This window comes from Nerophis ophidion, linkage group LG13, assembly GCF_033978795.1.
Source record: "Nerophis ophidion isolate RoL-2023_Sa linkage group LG13, RoL_Noph_v1.0, whole genome shotgun sequence".
Taxonomy (NCBI): Eukaryota; Metazoa; Chordata; class Actinopteri; order Syngnathiformes; family Syngnathidae; genus Nerophis; species Nerophis ophidion.
The window spans coordinates 43,892,354-43,915,933 of record NC_084623.1 but is presented as its reverse complement, the minus strand read 5'-3'; the positions used below and the strand labels follow the sequence as shown (position 1 = coordinate 43,915,933).

At 40.8% G+C, this 23,580-nt stretch overlaps 1 protein-coding gene across 1 annotated transcript in view; it reads right to left on the bottom strand.

The window, feature by feature from the left end:
- LOC133564599 (ankyrin repeat domain-containing protein 13B-like) overlaps window positions 1-23,580 on the bottom strand; it is a 128,215-nt gene that overhangs the window by 34,755 nt on the left and 69,880 nt on the right. The window contains exons 3-7 of the mRNA XM_061919012.1: window positions 19,288-19,423; window positions 12,049-12,173; window positions 4,694-4,739; window positions 2,729-2,872; window positions 631-871 (exon numbers count right to left, since the gene is read on the bottom strand). Coding sequence (XP_061774996.1) covers window positions 631-871; window positions 2,729-2,872; window positions 4,694-4,739; window positions 12,049-12,173; window positions 19,288-19,423 — 692 coding nt within the window. The remainder of the gene's footprint in view (window positions 1-630; window positions 872-2,728; window positions 2,873-4,693; window positions 4,740-12,048; window positions 12,174-19,287; window positions 19,424-23,580) is intronic.

The window sequence follows — 23,580 nt, the reverse complement described above, 5'->3', positions numbered from 1 at the left end:
GTATTTGGTCAACCATTCAAAGCTCTCACTGATGGAAGGAGGTTTTGGCTCAAAATCTCACTATACATGGCCCCATTCATTCTTTCCTTAACACGGATCAATCGTCCTGTCCCTTTAGCAGAAAAATAGCCCCAAAGCATGATGTTTCCACCCCCATGCTTCACAGTAGGTCTGGTGTTTTTGGGATGCAACTCAGTATTCTTTTTCCTCCAAACACGACGAGTTGAGTTTATACCAAAAAGTTCTATTTTGGTTTCATCTGACCACATGACATTCTCCCAATCTTCTGCTGTATCATCCATGTATCCACCAATCGGTGGCTGACTAAATACTTTTTTGCCCCACTGCATATATACATATATATATGTATATATAAACACATATATTTAATATATATATAAACACATATACACGTATATACAAGCATATATATATAAACATATCTATATATATATGTATATATATATATATAATCACACATATATATTTATTATATATATGTACAACAAATTTCAAGTCTGAAATAGAGTCTATAGTGTGAATCTTTGTGTGCAACATGTATCTCCATTCCAGAATAAAATGATAAGTTGAGCATTAGTTTTACATTTGTTTAGAATTGCTGCATCTGACCTTTCAAAGGCGATGTTGCGAGTGTCCAGCTGAGTGGTCACCACGGGGGCAGAGAGCCGTCCCGCCACCTGCTCATCACTGGGCTGGACTCCCCCAAGGAGCCCCAGACCGGCCGTTGTACTGTTGCAGGCGCCGCCTTTACCCCGGCCAGGTGAAAGCGCAGTGAGAGACGAGACGCACAAGGTCTCACAGAACACCAGCTGCCTGTCGTGGTCGACCTCCATCACCTCTGCGTTGGAGTCTGAGAGATGGGAGTCAGGCCACAATGGAGTCAGAGGACAATGTACATTAAGTGTTCTTAAGAAATTAAGCATGTAAAGTGAGAATATTTGATATAGGGAGAACAAATACTAAAAACGTAAAATAGGAAAGAAACAGAGCCTCATAAATGAAAGCTGTCGCTAAAAAAACAATTTTATCACATGAAAGAGAAGCAAAGATAACAATAAAATGAGTAGTGTTGGGGCCAGGGGAGATGAGTATGTATAGGACAAGTTGTGAAAAGATCTAAAAAGGCAGGAGCATAAAGCATCATCCTGGAAAAACACAGACATCTCATTCCTCTGGGGATTGCCTTTATTTCACACTTATATGTCCAGTGAAACATGTGATTTACAAATACTATTTTGGACTCATGCCGCCAAACTAACTTCCAGTGGTACCTAAAGCTTGTAACTATGGATATGCGGATTATTACCATTGATTGATGCCTTTTAATGCCGATTTCAGACGCCGATCCTCTTTGGCTGACATTATTTATTTTTAGACCCCCACCAGACAAGTGGCTAGCAGCTAATAATGCGTCTCTATGCACAGTGTGGAACCGCTCACATAAGCTAATAATAATCACCTCCTTAACGGAAAATAAACTGCATTTCTTAGTATTTTAAGTAACACTATCATGTAACATTATCACTGGAGGGTGAGGCTAAACATTGTTATACTTTAAAAGCGAGCCAGGAGCAGGCATGCTAATAGCTAAGCAAAACACTAAGATAGCTTTAAATTACACAATGAAAAAATTAAGAAATGTAGATGGAACAATGTTACAACAGAAAATAAGCAGATATTAACAGAAAATGAACAGATTAACAAGAGTCTATAACGATTAAAATGATCAAAATATTTTTTGTTGTTTTTGTTAATGTTCACCAACTCAGAATGATTCCCTGTACACAAGAGTACTTTAAGAGGCAAAAACCAAAGGATATAAATGAAAAGTAGATAATAGTAGTAGTAGTAGTAATAGTAGTAGTAACAGTAGTAGTATTTGTAGTAGTAGTTTTGCTCAAATAATTGTATGTAATTAAATTAAATAGGGAACTAATTCAATTATTGTGCTGTTATTTTCAATAGCATTCACCATAAATATGTTGAAAAACTTATAGTTAATACTGTGTATGCAATCAATATTGGTATCGGTCGATCTCACTCACGGATGACAGGTATCGGAATTAGCAACATAAAACTCTGATTGAAACATCTCTACTCGTAACACTCAAATTAATGTTCCCCAAGAAATTAAATTAAATTAACGTGTTCCGTTTAGGGCCCCCAAAATACAGTTTCAACATGTAACATGTTTTTTTTTTTTGATAAGTTGAACATTAACTTCTAAATACAAAAGATTGTATGAAAAACAATACAGTTGAATGTACCATTATCAATTACAGTAGTTTTATGAAGTAATGTAGTATTAATGTACAGCATTAATCATGTAAAGACGATTTCTACAGTATCACCTGAGAGCTGCTTCTTTGTCAAACACACCATCAGCGGCTTCATGTGTTTAAATAAAGCTGCTGGCCTAATCGACTCATTGTGCTTCAGCATGGTACAGACTAGCAGAGCTACGCTTGTACTACTTCACCCAGTCGGCTACACGATCACCTCTTTTAATTATTTCTTCCTTTAATGCAATGGCTATCATCCGCTTCTTCTTGTTGTATGGTTAGCTATTAGCTAACAAGCTAGAGATTGGGACACTGGATGTTGTGGTCGGATCTTACGGGGTTCACTGTGACACTGGCAATGCCAACTAGAGGTACTATTGTACTATATTACACAAACATAAGATGGCTGTTGTAAAAGCTCTGACCTTGTCCCCTGAAAATGAAGCTTCGGTTTCCTCTCTGCCAGGTCATTTGTTCAAATCCAGTCAGGGTAGTGTCAACACGGAGACACTGGCCACTCTTCCAAACCCTGTACGTGTCGCTCGGGCAGATACGAGACACGAGGGGCACTAAGGACAAATACATATTGCAGTTCAATTCTAAATGTCTACAACACTGCATTCAAGTCACTTTTATACAGTGGATGGTTGGATGTTTGAATGGATGGACATATGGATGGATGAGCGGATGGATGGATGAATGGATTGTGAGAAGAATAGATGGATAGATACATTAATGGATGGATGATGTATTGACAGATGATGGGAGGATGGAAAGATGGATGAATGGATTGACAAACAGATGTAAGGATTTACACATGGATGGATGAATAAACTGATGGAAGATTTGACAGACAGGTGGAGGGACAGACCTTAGATGGATTGATGAGCGGACAGATGGATGAATGATAGATGGATGGAAGGAACGACGGATGCACCAACAGATGGTGGATGGATAAATGGGGGACAGTAAATGAGTGATGGATGGACAGATGAATGATAGAAGGATGGACAGACGGACAGGTGGGTAGATACATGGATGGATGGACGGATGAATGGATGAAAGGATGGATAGACAGACAGGTGGAGGACAGACAGATTAATAGATGCAAGGATGGATGGATGGACAGATAGATGGAAAGATGGACAGACGGATGAAGGTATGGAAAGATGGACAGATAGACTGGCGGAAGGCTGGATATATCGGGGCATGGATGAACAGATGGATGGATGGACAGATAGATGGGCAGATGGATGGAAGGATAGGTGGATGGATGAACGGAAGGATAGACAGATTGGATGAATGGACATATTGAGGAAAGGATAGAGGGATGGGTGGATAGTTGGATGGATGATGGCTGGGAGGACAGACAGATTAATGGATGGAAAGAAGGGTGGATGGGTGGATAATGGATGGATGGATGGATGGATGGAGGGATGAATGGATGGACGGACGGATGAAATAATGTAAGGCTGGACAGGCAAATGGGTGAACTGTTGGATGACAGGTAGGTGAATAGATGGATAGATTGATGATGGATGGACTGACAGGTAAATTAATGGATGGATTAATCCATCTGTCCATCTAACCATGGACAGATGGATGGATGAACGGATAGATGGATGAATGGATAGGTGGGTGGAAGAAAGGATGGAGAAACAGACGGGGGATGGAAGGATTGATGGATGGGTAAATGAATGGACAGATGAATGGATGAAAGAATGGGTGGACAGTTGGATGGACGATGGATGGACAGATGAATGGATGAAGGGATGGACCAACAAACAGGTGGGTAGACAAATGGAAGGGGAGATGGACTGGTGGAAGGTTGGATAGATGATGGAGTATAGATGAACCGATTGATGGATGAATGGATGGACTGCTGAATGATGGAAGTATGGATGGTGGATGCATGGACCTATGGGTGGATGGATGAATGGATGAATGGAGAGATAGATGGATAAATGAATGATGGGTACTCCGGCTTCCTCCCACTTCCAAAGACATGCACCTGGGGATAAGTTGATTGGCAACACTAAATTGGCCCTAGTGTGTGAATGTCAGTGTGAATGTTGTCTGTCTATCTGTGTTGGCCGTGTGATGAGGTGGTGACTTGTCCAGGGTGTACCCCGCCTTCCGCCCGAATGCAGCTGAGATAGGCTCCAGCAGCCCCAGCGACCCCAAAAAGGGACAAGCGGTAGAACATGGATGCATGGATGGATGGACAGATGAATGGATGAAAGGATGGACGGACAGACAGATGAATGGATGGAAGAAAGGATGGACAGATGGTCAATGGAAGGATGGACCGATGGATGTAGGGATGAAAGGGTGGACGGAGGGATGCAACTGTCCTGCTTCAGTGACTGTAATGAAAACGATGCACTCACCCCAGCTGGTAAATTCCCATTTCATCTCCACATAGAAATCCTGGGCCTGCAGAGAACAAATGATGCAACCACTGGTAATGTCAAAGCCATTGATAGAAACATACAATTGGCAAAACAATGACTTTAAAGATGGTGAATGAGGAGAAAACAATGGAGAGTGAATAGACTAAACAATGCCTGCCAAAGGAGGTGAGGCTGGCACAAAAAGTTGCTTGTGTATTATGTGCAATAAATAATAGCACATGATCGACAGATAATGATGTGGGTGAGAGCAGCGGAGGCGTGACATTTGCAAGTGTGTGCTTGAGTGCACGTTGTGTAAGTATGGGGGCTTGCTGTCAACCACATGAGTATGGAAGAGTGTGTCTACACCGGGGACTGTTACACAAGCAGATACTGTGTGTGAGAGCTTGGCTGCATGTCCATCCGTTGTTTCAACATTGTAATATACATTTCATATTTCATAATAATAATAAATGCAAATTTGAAGGCAAATACATTTACCAATACCTGCTCATGGACACATTTTAAAGCATCTGGCATGCCAGAGAATAAGAAGACGCAGCAGAAGAAATCTGTTAATTGGTTGTGTGTTATGATTTGCCTCCCGGATCATATATGGTTTTGGGTTTTGAGTCTTTTGTGTTTCTTGTTTGTTGTTTGACTCTTCCGATTCTTAGCCTGTGCACTTCCTTGTTTGTTGTTGTCACCATGGTTTCTGATTTGTCCCACCTGCCTTTGTTAGCACACCTGCTTTTCATTAGAGACTCTATTTAACCTGCCTGTTTCATTTACTCGTCCTCGGCTCGTCGAGTTTGCTACGCGCAATCAGTGACATCGTGGACTCCCTACTCTGGTAAAACTCTGTTTTGGTACTCGCTAGCTTCCACGCTTAGCCTCTTGTGTTTACTAGCTCATATGCTAGTTCTTTGTTTTACCTGTCGTGCCTCGTGCAAATGTTTTGTTTGTTTCCCTAGCTCACATGCTAGTAGCTCTTTGTTTGCCTTTTCTGCATTAGCACCAGAGTTTCTGTTCCTAGCCTGTTTTAGTTTAAATAAATCTTTATTTCTTACCTGTATGCTGTGTCCGAGCCCGATCTGCGTCTTGGAAGAGCACCATCCACATGACAATGCCACGATACCGTCACAGTTGTGGGCCTGACTGTGGTTAATGAATGTCAACGAAGTAGGAATAATTAATTCTAAATAAAATATGTTGATAGACTGTGACTGAAACTTGTTTATGATCTTCTAAATAGGGTTTTAACATCATGAGGGCCCTATAAAGATTAAATAACACCCACATAGTCATCTTTACACTCATTTAATCCAACATAGTAATGGTCCTTGAGGCTGAGCCAATCAGTGGCCACGATACCACACAGTGGGCTCTGATTGGTTTGCTCTCATTTACACACTGCTACTGTGGTATTACGTTAAGTGTCCTGGGTATGACGTTAAACTACATCCAGGCATGAGATGGGAGGTTGTGTGTGGGGTTAGTGAGTCCCAACTAACGTCTATAAAATGCACACAAAGAACCGTTTGCACCTTCTCTTGTGACTGGCGGGCGGTCAGCGCCATAAAGCTGAGCGGGTCCCTGGGTAAATGGGGCGCGGACAACAAACAGGACAGAATAAGTTCAACAGCCCAGTAAGGCAATTAGTCTAGGAGAAGGAGCTCTGATATAAAATAACCCTTCCTACCCGCACCAAGCCAGCGTGGAAGGTGTAGGCTAATAACCAGCATGAAAAATACGCCAAATGGCAGAAACATGCTGAGGCTTTCGTCCAGCAGTGGACTGACAACGGCTGATGATGATGACTGTGGTATTGATATTTTTAGTTCATTTAGCCATTTCTACGCTTAAAAATGCAATTTTCGACTAAGAGCTGTAACGTATGCTTTAAAAAGAAATCTGCGATTGAGTGACACAGCGCGATGTGCAGTGACTAGCGGCAAATCTAGTGAATCGAGTGCAGTCCCTCCCCCATTTAAAAACCTCTCACGTTCAGGTTTTCTTATGCAACGGGAAAAAAAAATTAATGACAAAAAGAAGCAGAAGATGCAATTCCATTTGTAGTTCCAAACATATGAGAATGTGAAAATCAAACAAAGCAAAGTTAATCAAAGTTAAAGTTAAAGTACCACTGAGAGTCACACACAGATACTAGATGTGGGGAAATTAACCTCTGCATTTGACCCATCCCCTTGTTCATCCCCTGGGAGGTGAGGGGAGCAGTGAGCAGCAGCGGTGGCTGTGCTCAGGAATCATTTTGGTGATGTAACCCCCAATTCCAACCATTGATGCTGAGTGCCAAGCAGGGAGGTTATGGGTCCCATTTTTATATAGTCTTTGGTATGACTCGGCCGGGATTTGAACTCACGACCTAACGATCTCAGAGCAGCTATGAATATCAAATCTGATACCAGCAAAAAAAAAAACAAGTGTCGGCTCGCATCTAAAATCTCAGATAGAAGCTCCGATACCAGCAGTCCTGCAGCGTGTTTATTAGCCAATTAACTGCTAAATGTCCCACCAATAAGCACACAAGGTTTGTCTTTTCCTGTGTTTTGGTGAAGTCATTTACAAAATATGTAAACATGGTTGACTACAGGCTACTAGGAGCTAGTACTTAATCAACAGCTCAGCAGACAATAGCTAGACATATGAAATGTGTCCTTAATTGAACAATATTGCTGTCTAAAACATGACAAATGACAAATAATTATAGTTGCATATTACTTACAGATACAAAATAACCAAGGCAGAAGCCTAATAAAAAGTATCCAGTAACAAACATTTCCCCATCATTAAATTTATGAATTATTGTGACCACTCGGTGTCTCCAAATAATAAATTAACACTACATTTTAAAAGCATAAATCCGTCATGAGGTTAGTCTTTTTAATACTTATCATTGTTCTTTAAGTAAGTTCACTTGTTAAAGCCTTTTTTAACATTCATGCTACAAAATAATCAAAGTATAATCTATGGTTTGTGCTTATATCGAATCGGATTAATATCGTAATGGCCGATACTCAAAAGGGCCAATATCGGTATTCAGGACACCATTCATTTTTGGTTTGTTGTGTTCGAAATCCGTTTCATGTTTTTTGTTACAAATTCAATGATTACATTATCAGACCACCCGACTAATAGATTTCAGTCCTGCACAAAACCCTGACTAGTGGTGGCCTAACATCTTGGCTCAGCATTGTATGGAACACACGGCATTTGTAGTCATTTGCATGCTGCCGTGATTGAGACCAACCTGACCTGGAATGTCATCCTTTTCCATCAGTGCAAGCCTCAAGGCATCGCTAATCTACATAAAATTGCCTCTTCTCTTTGTCAAAGGGCAAAGAACGTGTTTGATATTCAAACCCATGCCTATAGTCAAATAGTGCGCTTGATCTTGAAACCCCCGACTTCCTATCAAATGTGCATTAAACAAAGTTAAACATTGGCAAGAAGAAGATCAGCTGGTTGGGAGGGGAAGAAAAGATGCAAGAGAAAAAAAAGATACCAGATGAACAAGGGGCTCATAGCAGAGAAGGAAATCTGTTTTCTTGTGTGATGATGGCTGGAATCCAGACTGACAGAAAGGAGGGAATGTTCCGGATAAAATCGATGATTTGTTCCTTATTATGCACCAGCTGACCACCATGTTATTACCACATGGCCACTTATGGTTCCTTACATGAACATCCTGGTGTACCTAATGACATGTAACTTTATGTAACTGTGTGCAGTAAAATGAAGATTAAAGGGAATGCCTCAATGGCAAAGAGTTACATTTATTCATATCAGCACTATATTTATCTGAACGGGACAAGCGGTAGAAATTGGATGGATGGATATTGCTTACTGTTTGCAAAGAAACGCATTCACTAACCCAACATTAGCACGAGTGACGTTTGACTCCCTTTCACCAATCGAAAGAGGCCCTGGCAGTCACATGATCGCACGCAAACGACACACTGTAAAATTGAGATGACGTCATGCAAGGCGATGTCAATAACTTACAAAAAAAATAACACGTGTATCATCTGTGTCAGTAGAAATGTTCACATTTCAGCCTGCAAGATTTCCAGACCTAACGACAGAAAACATCCATCCATCCATTTACTACCGCTTATTCCCTAATGGGGTCGCGGGGGGCGCTGGCGCCTATCTCAGCTACAATCGGGCGGAAGGCAGGGTACACCCTGGACAAGTCACCACCTCATCGCAGGTCCAACACAGATAGACAGACAACATTCACACTCACATTCACACACTAGGGCCAATTTAGTGTTGCCAATCAACCTATCCCCAGGTCCACGTCTTTGGAAGTGGGAGGAAGCCGGAGTACCCGGAGGGAACCCACGCATTCACGGGGAGAGCATGCAAACTCCACACAGAAAGATCCCGAGCCTGGATTTGAACCCAGGACTGCAGGACCTTCGTATTGTGAGGCAGACGCACTAACCCCTCTGCCACCGTGAAGCCCGACAGAAAACATCCATCCATCCATCCATTTACTACCGCTTATTCCCTAATGGGGTCGCGGGGGGCGCTGGCGCCTATCTCAGCTACAATCGGGCTGAAGGCAGGGTACACCCTGGATAAGTCACCACCTCATCGCAGGTCCAACACAGATAGACAGACAACATTCACACTCACATTCACACACTAGGGCCAATTTAGTGTTGCCAATCAACCTATCCCCAGGTCCACGTCTTTGGAAGTGGGAGGAAGCCGGAGTACCCGGAGGGAACCCACGCATTCACGGGGAGAGCATGCAAACTCCACACAGAAAGATCCCGAGCCTGGATTTGAACCCAGGACTGCAGGACCTTCGTATTGTGAGGCAGACGCACTAACCCCTCTTCCACCGTGAAGCCCGACAGAAAACATGTTGCTGTAAATTGTAGCTTTTTTTTTCAGTTTTAGCTGTGCATATGCTAACATTAGTCCTGTGATGACACCATAATTGACTCTAAAATGTGCATATTTTGCAGCACATGCAGTAGTATTGTCTCTCACGCACACACACAACAGCTACTGTTGTAGTTAAAGTACTGTTGAAAATTAGTTGTTGTTTTGGGTTGGGCTCTCTGGGTGGCTGGGGCCGTACTCTGGCTCTCGCACATACTGGGAGTCAAAAATATTGTACATACAAATACACATATATACTCACATACACACATTTATTCATACATATTCACACACACAGGTACCTACGCACCCACATATATACACAAATAGAGTACATACCTACACAATAAAATTTTGTACATCCACATGCACTTTCACTGTACAAACATACATATACAAATACTATACATATACATTCACTGTACAAACATACATATACACATAATGTACATATACATTCACTGTACAAACATACATATACACATACTATACATACACAAGTACATATACTTACATACACTCATGCAAATAATCACGTTTCATCAAACATATATTAACGTTGCTGCCTTGCGGTAAACTGGGTAACCCATGGCACACTGACAAAGCTTAACTTATGGTTACTATAACAATCTACAAGGTTAATATAGCTGGCTTCTCTTTCTTCCCCTCCATTTATCTGCTTTCTTTTGTATTTCAAGTTATCATTACATATATATGTATTGTTGCATTTGAAAGAATGTATTGTTGATGAATGAGGTAATTATTGTTATTATTTATTATAAATAGTGCTATTTCTATTGGTATTTGTATTGCTCCATTTGTAGTGTAATAACTTTGATTGTCATTTCTGTATTATTATTTATTTCACTAACTGCTTCTTTGCTATCACTTTTACCATCATATTTGTACATATCTGATTTGCTCATGTTGTTCTGTTGTTGTTGTTGTTATTGTTGTGTTTGCTGTTGTTGTTGTCTCTCTGTCTTATCCCCCTCTTGTCCCCACAATTTCCCCCTCTGTCTTCCTTTTTTTCTTATTCTATCCCCTCCTGCTCTGGCCTGGCTGCACCAAATGATAATATAAATAGATTTAACAAGAGCTGCGATGAGGTGGAGATTTGTCCAGGGTGTACCCCACCTTCCGCCCGATTGTAGCTGAGATAGGCACCAGCGCCCCCCGTGACCCCAAAGGGAATACGCGTTAGAAAATGGATGGGCATTTAACAAGAGCAGTACCCCACATTTCTCTTTTGTAAATTAATTTGTACAGTGATGGGAATTATATTTATATAGCGTTTTTCTCTAGTGACTCAAAGTGCTTTTACATAGTGAAATGCAATATCCAAGTTATATGTAAACCAAGGACACAACGGCAATGACTGATGGCGAAAGCGGGGATTGAACCTGGAACCCTCAAGTTGCTGGCACGGCCACTCTACCAACCGAGCTAAACAACCAATATGGGCATCTACATCAACAATATGATTTGCATAAGTAGCTGGACAGGACAAAAAAAACAAACTTAATGATTATAGATAGATAGATGGATGGTACTTTATTGATGCTGGACAGGACAAAAGAAACTAAAAACTTAATGATTATAGATAGATAGATGGATAGTACTTTATTTATTCACTCAGGAGAGTTCCCTCAGAAAAATTATATCAATAAATTACTCACCAGTTCGTCTGTACTTGAGTATTCTTTTCCAATGAATACTTATTCAAGTAATTATTAGGATGACTATTTACCTGAACCATATTACTCTAAAGCAATTATTTTCTGTCACGCCCCACCGTAGGGGCCCTCATTTTTTTACAACCCCCTGAATTTTATTTATTTTTTTATGTCAAGATAGTTACTTACGAACACTAAAGATTCTATTAAGCTATTGCCTCTCACGCCCCTTTCCCCCGGCACCTCATGGCACCCCACTATTTAAGAAGCATTGCATTAAAGAGGCCATTTGTCACTTGCTCAGAGTAAAATTTTTCCTGGGGACATCATTTTTTCACGCCAGTCCAAAGAGAATGTTTATTTTTTTTATCGGTATGTGTCAACATATACGCTATTGCGCTACTGCCCGCCCCACTGTTTGAGAAGCACTGCTCTAAAGTAACAGTACTCTTACTTGAGTATAATTTTTGGCTACTCAGCACTTGACACTGTAAAATTCAACAAATCCCTCATGGAAGTTAAGTAAAAATAGAATAACAAGCAGCGATGAGTGTTGCTGCATCTGACTGCATCCCCCAAGTCTAATAAGTTATTTATGTTTTTAAAAAAAAGCTAGGAATATATAGTTTTACAGGTAATAAATATGTAAAACTGAAATAAATGCATTATTTAGATCAATGTGCCACTGCTTGCACGCCTATCACGTGAGTTGAGTCAATGTGTGCGTGAAATGTGCGTGTTTGTGTGAAATCCCACTTGGCGCAGTCGTTCCAGCAGGACGGGAATGCCCGCCAATCTCTTAGCGGTCCTCTGGTAGTCACGGTGACGCAGCACCAGACGCACCAGCTCCGGATCTCTGGTACTGACGGCCTCCTGGAGAACTGGGGGAGAGAGAGAGAGAGAGAGGGAGAGAGAGAGAGAGAGAGACAGAGAGAGAGAGAGAGAGAGAGAGAGAGAGAGAGAGAGAGAGAGAGAGAGAGTGAGAGAGAGAAGGAAGGGTAAAGCAGAGCCAATCACTCAGGCCTCATCTAAAATTGATGTACATGAGAAATTTAAGGCGGCAGCCAGAAACCGAAGTAGGTCAAAGGAAAACCCTGTGTAATAAATTTGCGCATTTTTGGCCCCCGGCCATTAGGTAACTACTTTTCTTCTAATCTTACAGGCTGTTTTACACCTGCAATAATGACAGAACAAGTTTTATTTGTGAAACTCCTATATTAATCAGTGCTGAGACAATTTTTTTTTAAATCAGATTAACCCCATTTTGGATTTTTGTTTAACCTTATTAAATGACTTCCTTGCATAATTTTATTTCAAAAGGACCCAAACATTTTGACACAAATACAGTTTTATTGTTAGGATGCCATACACAAACATTTGTTTAATGTTTTGATTAAATGCACATCATTTATTTACTCAAAACTTGGTAACAGCATCACAAGGACACCAGTCAGCCTCTCCTTACTCTTTGCAATGATCTGAACACTGAGCGAATAATAACTAAGGACGGGTACCTTTCAATTTTTGAACGATACGGTACCAATTCCAGGAACCTGGGAGTTGATACCGATACTCAAAAGTATTTAGAACAACATTTTTGGGACTTCTCTGTACGTTCAAATTGTATTTATTTAACATTTAACACTGAGTTAGGACATTGAGTCCGAGTGGACCATGTTCTGCACCTCTATTGTCGAGGCGGCTGATCGGAGCTGTGGCCGCAAGGTAGTTGGTGCTTGTCGTGGTGGTAATCCTAGAACCCGGTGGTGGACACCAGCGGTCAGGGATGCCGTCAAGCTGAAGAAGGAGTCCTATCGGGTTCTTTTGGCTCATAGGACTCCAGAGGCAGTGGACAGGTACCGACAGGCCAAGCGGTGTGCAGCTTCAGCGGTAGCAGAGGCAAAAACTCGGACATGGGAAGAGTTTGGGGAAGCCATGGTAAATGACTTCCGGATGGCTTCGAAGCGATTCTGGACCACCATCCGCCGCCTCAGGAAGGGGAAGCAGTGCACTGTCAACACCGTGTATGGTGCGGATGGTGTTCTGCTGACCTCAACTGCGGATGTTGTGGATAGGTGGAAGGAATACTTCGAAGACCTCCTCAATCTCACCAACACGTCTTCCTATGAGGAAGCAGTGCCTGGGTAATCTGTGGTGGACTCTCCTATTTCTGGGGCTGAGGTTGCTGAGGTAGTTAAAAAGCTCCTCGGTGGCAAGGCCCCAGGGGTGGATGAGATCCGCCCGGAGTTCCTTAAGGCTCTGGATGCTGTGGGGCTGTCTTGGTTGACAAGACTCTGCAGCATCCCGTGGACATCGGGGGCGGTACCTCTGGATTGGCAGACCGGGGTGGTAGTCCCTCACTTTAAGAAGGGGGACCGGAGGGTGTGTTCCAACTATCGTGGGATCACACTCCTCAGGCTTCCCGGTAAGGTTTATTCAGGTGTACTGGAGAGGAGGCTACGCCGGATAGTCGAACCCCGGATCCAGGAGGAACAGTGTGGTTTTCGTCCTGGTCGTGGAACTGTGGACCAGCTCTATACTCTCGGCAGGGTTCTTGAGGGTGCATGGGAGTTTGCCCAACCAGTCTACATGTGCTTTGTGGACTTGGAGAAGGCATTCGACCATGTCCCTCGGGAAGTCCTGTGGGGAGTGCTCAGAGAGTATGGGGTATCGGACTGTCTTATTGTGGCAGTCCGATCCCTGTACGATCAGTGTCAGAGCTTGGTCCGAATTGCTGGCAGTAAGTCGGACACGTTTCCAGTGAGGGTTGGACTCCGCCAAGGCTGCCCTTTGTCACCGATTCTGTTCATAACTTTTATGGACAGAATTTCTAGGCGCAGTCAAGGCATTGAGGGGTTCCGGTTTGGTGGCCGCGGGATTAGGTCTCTGCTTTTTGCAGACGATGTGGTCCTGTTGGCTTCATCTGGCCGGGATCTTCAGCTCTCACTGGATCGGTTCGCAGCCGAGTGTGAAGCGGCCGGAATGAGAATCAGCACCTCCAAATCCGAGTCCATGGTTCTCTCCCGGAAAAGGGTGGAGTGCCATCTCCGGGTTGGGGAGGAGACCCTGCCCCAAGTGGAGGAGTTCAAGTACCTAGGAGTCTTGTTCACGAGTGGGGGAAGAGTGGATCGTGAGATCGACAGGCGGATCGGTGCGGCGTCTTCAGTAATGCAGATGTTGTACCGATCCGTTGTGGTGAAGAAGGAGCTGAGCCGGAAGGCAAAGCTCTCAATTTACCGGTCGATCTACGTTCCCATCCTCACCTATGGTCATGAGCTTTGGGTCATGACCGAAAGGATAAGATCACAGGTACAAGCGGCCGAAATGAGTTTCCTCCGCCGTGTGGCGGGGCTCTCCCTTAGAGATAGGGTGAAAAGCTCTGCCATCCGGGAGGAACTCAAAGTAAAGCCGCTGCTCCTCCACATTAAGAGGAGCCAGATGAGGTGGTTCGGGCATCTGGTCAGGATGCCACCCGAACGCCTCCCGAGGGAGGTGTTTAGGGCACGTCCAACCGGTAGGAGGCCAAGGGGAAGACCCAGGACACGTTGGGAAGACTATGTCTCCCGGCTGTCCTGGGAACGCCTCGGGATCCCCCGGGAAGAGCTAGACGTAGTGGCTGGGGAGAGGGAAGTCTGGGCTTCCCTGCTTAGGCTGCTGCCCCCGCGACCCGACCTCGGATAAGCGGAAGAAGATGGATGGATGGATGGCACTGAGTTAGGCTGTACAGTAGGTATATTGTTTTCTTACACTTATGTGGCTCATTTGCATGGACTGTACTCTACTGTAGTATCTAGTAGACCAGAGGTATCAAACTAATTTTAGATTGGGGGCCACATGGAGAAAAATCTACTCCCAAGTGGGCCGGACTGGTAAAATCACGGCACGATAACTTAAAAATAAAGACAACTTCAGATTGTTTTCTTTGATTTCTCTGAAAATGTACAAATCATAATGTAGTTGGGGTTTTTTTACACTTACATGTTGCGGTTAATAGCATTCTATCTTTATTTGTCGTTATTTATATTTTCTGAATAAATTATGTGATAATGTTCGTCAGTCAACTCATTGGTGTTAATTTTAAATCTATGAAGATAAAAAAATGTATATCAAAATCAAATTACAGTATGTTATTTATGTAGTTTGATAATTTTTCTCAACTGATGTACTAACATGTGGTTTATTTTTTTGTACATATGTAGCATCATCTACAAAGATACAAAGAATTGCTATTGCGACATCCAGTAGACACGTCTAGAACAGTTTTTTCTTTCATTCAAAAATTCCAGGTAAATTGTTATACTTAGCAAACTCATCCAGCCGGCCGGATAAAACCTGTTTGCGGGCTTGACCTGGCCCTGGGGCCATAGGTTTGACACCCTTGTAGTAGACTTTGTATGCAGCTGCAATTCCAAGACGTTAGATGGCAGAAGTGTAAGGACTGCAGTGTGTTGCCTTAGCCAGGATGTAGTCTTTGCCAATAAGTTGAATAAGCCAGTCTAATATTTTGTTGTTAAAATGTACTTATTACACACTAGCTGTTTAATTGAAACAAGCATCTATGTTCTAGATTTCATTGCCGTACAACCCTACAATATACTATAGCAGCAGAACTTCTAATGAGAAATTATAATGTCAACAAATATGACATATTACATTATATATTGGGGAAGCTATTTTCTGGTGTATTGTTTTCAATGAAACAGCATGTATAGTATGTAAACATAAAGGCCTTCTCAGTACCGACCAAATGACAGATAATATTAGTCACAAGTTTCTCTATTTAGTAATCAATTACAATTAGTCACAAGATTCTCTATTTAGTAATCTGAAAGTGCCGTCTGTATTCCTTGGAGAACCACAGGTCAGTTCATCACAAGGTGATACATCCCATTTGCATGAGGCTTGCTAACGATTGCTGATTGAACAATTTGACAGTCCACAGGATGACAGGGGATTTGCAGACATTGACATTCAGTCAATGACTGTAATGTTTGAGCAGAGGAGAGACAATGAAAATAGATTTCCGGAGAACTGAAGATGAAATAGAATTGAATAGAACGCTTAATTGTTGTCAAACATGACAGCGTGATGAAAATATCAACGGCTACTATGTTAGGTGCAGTTGAAATACAATAAACACAATAAATAAGATGTTAAAAATAAATACATAAACACTGCACTCGTACAAACAGAGCGGTGCAACAGTAAAAAACAGTGTAAGCTATTGGGACAGAGTCAATATTCCCATGGCCAAAGGAAAAAACAGTTTTAACTGTGTTTGTCCTGCTTTTGTGTTACTGAAATCTTGGCCCTGATTGTAACAGGTTGAACAAGTGCTGACCAGGGTGAGAGTTGTCTGCCAAAACTTTTGAGATCGAGCAATATCCTCTCGGGAGGGTGGATGTCGGCAGATAATCTTCAACGCTGTCTTGGTCACCCTCTACAGGGCCTTCCTGTCTTCTGCAGAGCAAGTAGGAAACCACACAATTTCACAGTACAATAGCACTTTCTCTATAGTGGCCCGATACAAAGATATCTGCAGTTTCTCTCCTAGCTGGTTCCTCCGCAGCACACGAAGGAAGTGGAGTCCATGTGAGGTACTCCGTGAATTAAGTTTCCAGAAACTTAAAGGAGCCCACATTCTCCACTCCATTTACTACAAGTGGAGCATGTTTCCCTCTCTGTCTCCTAAATTCAATGACCATCTCATTGGTCTTTGTGCTGTTCAGCCTCAGGTTGTACTTATTGCGCCACCTTGCCATCACCCTCTGTCATTTGAGAGATGAATGGGACACAGTCATACAGTGCTCAGTGCCGGTGGAGGAGCATAGTTGACCCACCTTGACACACATGTCGGCTGGTCAAGATTTTTTTTAAATCCAGGAACAAATAAAGAGGGTGTAGACCCAAGAAGCTCGGCTTTTTTACCAAGATGTCAAGGATGACGGTATTGAACGGTGTGCTGTAGTCGAAGAACAGTATCCTGACATAGGTATTCGAGAGTTCTAGATGTTCCACAGCTGAATGAAGAGCAGTGGCCATGGCGTCCTCTGTGGACCGATTTGGCCTGTATGCAAACTGGTTTGGATCAAAGTTCTGGGGGAAGCAGGCTTTGATATATTGAAGAATAAGCCTTTCAAAACACTTCATCACCACAGACGTCAGTGCCACTGGTCTGTAATCTAAGTCTTTTATGGCTGTCCTCTTGGGGACTGGGATGACAGAGGCTGCCTTAAAACAGGGCAGGACTTGGGCTTGTGCCGGGGATTAATTAAATAGTCCTGTCAGTACTCATGCCAGCTGGTCTGCAGAGTCCCGAAGCATCTTGCCCAGTATGCCATCTGGCCCAGCCGCTTTACGCAGGTTTATACTTTCAATGCCCACCTCACACTGGTGTTGTTGAAAAACAACCAGTTGAAGACTAGAGGGTAAAATGGGCATTTGCGGTGTGGCTGGTATGGATGACTCGAAACTGGCTAAGAAGGGATTTAGTTACTACGCTAGCGAATTATGCTGATATCATTGTGGTAATATAAAGTCAATTAACTGATAACATCATGAGCTCTGTTTAAACTATGATTTGGAATGCACTCAAATTTGCGGATGTAAATCAGAAATTCCAATTCATAATTTTGTTGCGTTCCAGAATTATGTTTAACATTATAATCCATACATGATTGTTACATATTTCACAAATATTATTATTAAAAATTCACCATTATTCGCAATTATGAACCTTATGTATGCATTATGGGCCTGATCTACTCAGATCTAAACAGCATGTGCTAAATAGTGAGTGCAAACTTTAAGATTGTGTGTACTATTATTATGTGTGTTGCGGTTAATCTACTAAGACCGTGTATACAATTGATAACAAGTGCATAAATGGTGCATACTGCCCGATTTAAAATAGAATTGTGTGTGTACTACAGACTTCCACCATGGAGACACTCATTTTCTTCCACATTGATGACAAAATGCTCACTTGTGCTCCTCCACCTGAGGTGTTTTGATATCATCTGGCCTTCATAGAAGCGCAATCTAAACAACAAAACCTGTTTTTAACATGCCAAAAGTGTGCTCTCTCGCTCTCTATTAAACTTACTGTGTGGTGGAACTAATTCCATTCAAATGAGAACTATTCAAATACATTTCATTGAAATTCCAAATTTTGCAAAAAACATGTGTAAACACATCGTATGTTGTATTGTAGAGATCCTTCCACCAATACATTGAAAATCACTAAATAGCTATATTGTCCACGGCAACATAAAGCCGTGGTCAAAAGTTTACATACACTTGTAAAGAACATAATGTCATGACTGTCTTTAGTTTCCAATAATTTCTAAAACCCTTATTTTTTTGTAATACAGTAATTGGAGCACATACTTGTTGGTCACAAAAAAACATTCATACAGTTTGGTTCTTTTATGAATTTGTTATGGGTATACTGAAAATGTGATCAAATCTGCTGGGTCAATATTTGGTTACATGTCCCTTGGCAAGTTTCACTGCAAAGAGGCGCATTTGGTAGCCATCCACGAGCTTCTGGCAAGCTTCTGGTTGAATTTTTGACCACTCCTCTTGACAAAATGTTTTGCAGTTCAGCTGAATTTGTTGTTTTTCTGACATGGACTTGTTTCTTCAGCATTGTCCACACGTTTAAGTCAGGACTTTGGGAAGGCCATTCTAAAACCTTAATTCTAGCCTGATTTAGCCATCACTCTATCACAAAAATATAGGAGTTGTAGAAATTATTGGAAACTCAAGACAGCCATGACATTATGTCCTTCACAAGTGTATGTAAACATTTGACCATTACTTTCTATCATGATCTCATATTGTGCTGGAGAACGCAATAATAGTCAACAAGGTACGGTATTGGATAAGGATGTGCTTAAGGGGGTCATAATACTCCATGTTAGCTCTTGAGGACTCGAGCCCCAGTACAAAATTATGCACATATCATAAATAACTATGAACACACACACTCACCAGTCCAGCCGTTGCGGTTCTCCTTGCTGACATCAGCTCCATGCTCTAACAGGACTCTGGCACAGTCCAGGTGGGCCAGTGTGACAGCCAGGTGCAGAGGGGTCCTACCACGGGGGTCCAGGGACTCTAGATCAGTCTGGTTAATAAAAAAAAAAAACACCACAGTTGCATGATGATGATGTATGACATACTATAGGATATGAGATTATATCTGGAGTCATAATAGTCTGCCTCCCACAAGTATGTGTCAAGAAAAGGCAAATATAAAAGAAAGTTGGCAGCAGGGAGGTGGAGAGGGTGACAGGTGCTAATTGACCTGTCGGCAGTCGGCACTCCAATGTTGCTGGTTGCTATTGGCTTATTTTAGGGCTGTAACTGCATGACACAAAGTACTGTGTACAGCACTTTTCAATAACGCCTCTTATCCAAACTTGAGCATCGTTTCATTTTCTCTTCTCAAAACAATCTAAATATAATACACCGCAAAATAGCCCACGTTAGTCTTCTCTTTGTTGCGACACACAAAAAGAGTAATACTACTCTGTACTTTGGCCTTTAAAGCTCTTCAAGCTTGCTATTTTTAGTTTTATGCCATTGTGACCCTTGTCTGTTAGTCTCAGCACATTAGCCATTTGTAAACACTGTGCAAAGGCTCTTTCAAAACCATATTTATAACAAAGAAAATGCTTGGAATGAAGTAGGCTTAAAGGTGAATACAGTACACCACCGAAGAAAAGAAAAATGTTTAAAAAAAGAGAATGTCCTACATCTACACCATGTACTTTAGATGTGTCCAAATATATTTTATACACTGTGGGCCCGATCTACCAAGATCCAAATACCATGCGCTAAACTGTGCGCAAATAAAATGTTAAATATTTGTCAAAAATGTGTAAAATATTTTCCCCCCGAAATAAGACTTATAGTAGAATGAAGTACACACTAATAAGTCATATATTTCATTTACCTTTATCTAACCAGGAAAAAAGTCCTATTGAGATTAAAAACTTGTTTTTCAAGGGAGTCCTGGCCAAGAGGCATCAGAGTTACACATAAAATGACATTCAAATTAAACATTAAAACGACAGGGTGGACATCAAGTAAAACAGTTACAGATAACCGAGTCTCCTTCAAATGCTCTCAGTTTAGATTTAAAATAATTTAAGGATAAAAATTCAGTCAGCTTCCAGTCTCTTTGTAGCATGTTCCAAGCACAAAGAGCTGCATAGACGAAAGGTTTTTTCCCGAGCTCAGTGCGAGCAAAAGGGACAGAGAGCAACAGTGCTTGGATCTCAGTGCATAAGAGTTCATACTTCTCTGTGAAATCAATGCACAAATGTATTCGGGCAATAGTCCCAGAAGAGCCTTGTAAATAAACGTGTACCAATGACACTGTCTCCTAGTGGACGGAGAAGGCCATCCCACCCGAGAGTACAAGTCACAGTGGTGTGTCAAGACTCTACAGCAGGGGTCACCAGCTAGCCCGTAAGGACCAGATGAGTAGCCCGCTGGCCTGTTCTAAAAATAGCTCAAATAGCAGCACTTACCAGTGAGCTGCCTCTATTTTTTATTTATTTTTTTATTTACTAGCAAGCTGGTCTCGCTTTGCTTGACATTTTTAATTGTAAGAGAGAAAAAACTCAAATAGAATTTGAAAATCCAAGAAAATATTTTAAAAGACTTGGTATTCACTTGTTTAAATAAATTTATTTTTTTACTTTGCTTTTTATAACTTTCAGAAAGACAATTTTAGAAAAACAATACAACCTTAAATATGATTTTAGGATTTTTAAACACATTAACCTTTTTACCTTTTAAAATCCTTCCTCTTCTTTCCTGACAATTTAAATCAATATTCAAGTAAATTAATTGTTTTTATTGTAAAGAATAATAAATATATTTTAATTTAATTCTATATTTTAGCTTCTGTTTTTTCGACAAAGAATATTTGTGAAATATTTCTTCAAACTTTGATTAAAATTCAAAAAAATTATTCTGGCAAATCTAGAAAATCTGTAGAATCAAATTTAAATCTTATTTCAAAGTCTTTTGAATTTCTTTTAAAATTTTTGTTCTGGAAAATATAGAAGAAATAATGATTTATATTTGTTAGAAATATAGCTTGGTCCAATTTGTTATATATTCTAACAAAGTGCAGATTGGATTTTAACCTATTTAAAACACGTCATCAAAATTCTAAAATTAATCTTAATCAGGAAAAATTACTAATGGTGTACCATAAATTATTTTTTTTATTTTTTCAAAAAGATTCGATTTAGCTAGTTTTTCTCTTATTTTATTCGGTTGAATTTTAAATTTTAAAGAGTCGAAATTGAAGATAAGGTATGTTTCAAAATTAAATTTTCTTTTTTTTCTTGTTTTCTCCTTTTTTAAACCGTTCAATTAAGTGTTTTTTCATCGTTAATCCTCCACAAAAAAACTTTCAGTAAAAGGAAAAAAAATGTATGATGGAATGACAGACAGAAATACCCATTTTTTTTATATATAGATTTATTTATTAAAGGTAAATTGAGCAAATTGGCTATTTCTGGCAATTTATTTAAGTGTGTGCCAAACTGGTAGCCCTTCGCATTATTCAATACCCAAGAAGTAGCTCTTGGTTTCAAAAAGGTTGGTGACCCCTGCTATACAGTTTGGGATGAACCTCAAAGAAGCACGGTAAACACAGTCCACCATCTGAAGACAGGAATGAGTAGCATTCATATAAAAAAGATCACCGTAATCTAGCACAGATAGAAATGTGGCAGAGACAAGGCGCCTTTTTTAAAATCAAAAGAAAAACATCTCTTATTACGGAAAAAAAACTAAACAATTTAAGTTTTAGTTTCTTCACCAGTTGATCAATAAAAGGTTTAAAAGTGAAGGAGTCACTAATCAAAACACCAAGATATTTATATTCATGCACCAGTTCTATGACATTCCCTTCAAGAGTGGACAAGACCGGGGGAGTTTGAGGCACTTTCCTATGTTTGGAAAACAGCCTAAGTTTTGTCTTGTGAGCATTGAGAACCAGTTTTGAGTCAATATGTGAATTCTGCACAGCGACAAAAGCTTTCTGCAGGGACAATGACAGCCTGTTCAACAGATGATCCAGAGCAATAAAATAATTGTATCGTCAGTATAAAAATGCATATTAGCATCAGAGACATGTGTGTTTTAAGAGGATATATTGTATAGTCTCAAATAAAATACAACATTCAATATTTCTCAAAAAACAGTAAAATATTTTCCCCGAAATAAAACTTGTACAATAAACAACTAAAAAACATCTAAGTCATGTGTTGTTGAGATGATGTATTGTACAGTCTTAAAGCTATTCAAAATTGAACATTTTAAATATTTCTCAAAAATCAGTTAAATATTTTTTCTCCAAAATACAACGTGTACGAACCCCGTTTCCGTATGAGTTGGGAAAATATGTTAGATGTAAATATAAACGGAATACAATGATTTGCAAATCCTTTTCAACCCATATTCAGTTGAATGCACTACAAAGACAATATATTTGACGTTCAAACTCAAAAACTTTTTTTTTTTTTGTAAATGATAATTACCTTAGAATTTCATGGCTGCAACATGTGCCAAAGTAGTTGGGAAAGGGCATGTTCACCACTGTGTTACATCACCATTTCTTTCAACAACACTCAATAAACGTTTGGGAACTGAGGATTTTTGAAGCTTTGAAAGTGTAATTCTTTACTATTCTTGTTTTATTAGATTAGATAGTACTTTATTTATTCCGTCAGGAGAGTTCCTTCAGGAAAATTACAATTTTCAGCACAATCCCATTCAAGATCAGACAAACATTAAAGGGAGACAGAACAGGATCGCTGACGGGTCTGCCGGCTTCCAGCGCCCCTTACAAAAAAAGATGAGATACAGGTAAACAAGGGGGGGAGAAAAAAATAGAAGATTAAAATAAAATTAAAAAATCGGTCTTAGCCTGGGCTTCAGTCGTTCAACAGTCCGGGGTGTCCGCTGTCGTATTTTACGCTTCATAATGCGCCACACTTTTTCGATGGGAGACAGGTCTTGACTGCAGGCGGGCCAGGAAAGTACCCGCACTCTTTTTTTACAAAGCCACGCTGTTGTAACACGTGCTGAATATGGCCTGGCATTGTCTTGCTGAAATAAGCAGGGGCGTCCATGAAAAAGACGGCGCTTAGATGGCAGCATATGTTGTTCCAAAAACTGTATGTACCTTTCAGCATTAATGGTGCCTTCTCAGATGTGTAAGCTACCCATGCTTTGGGCACTAATGCACCCCCATAC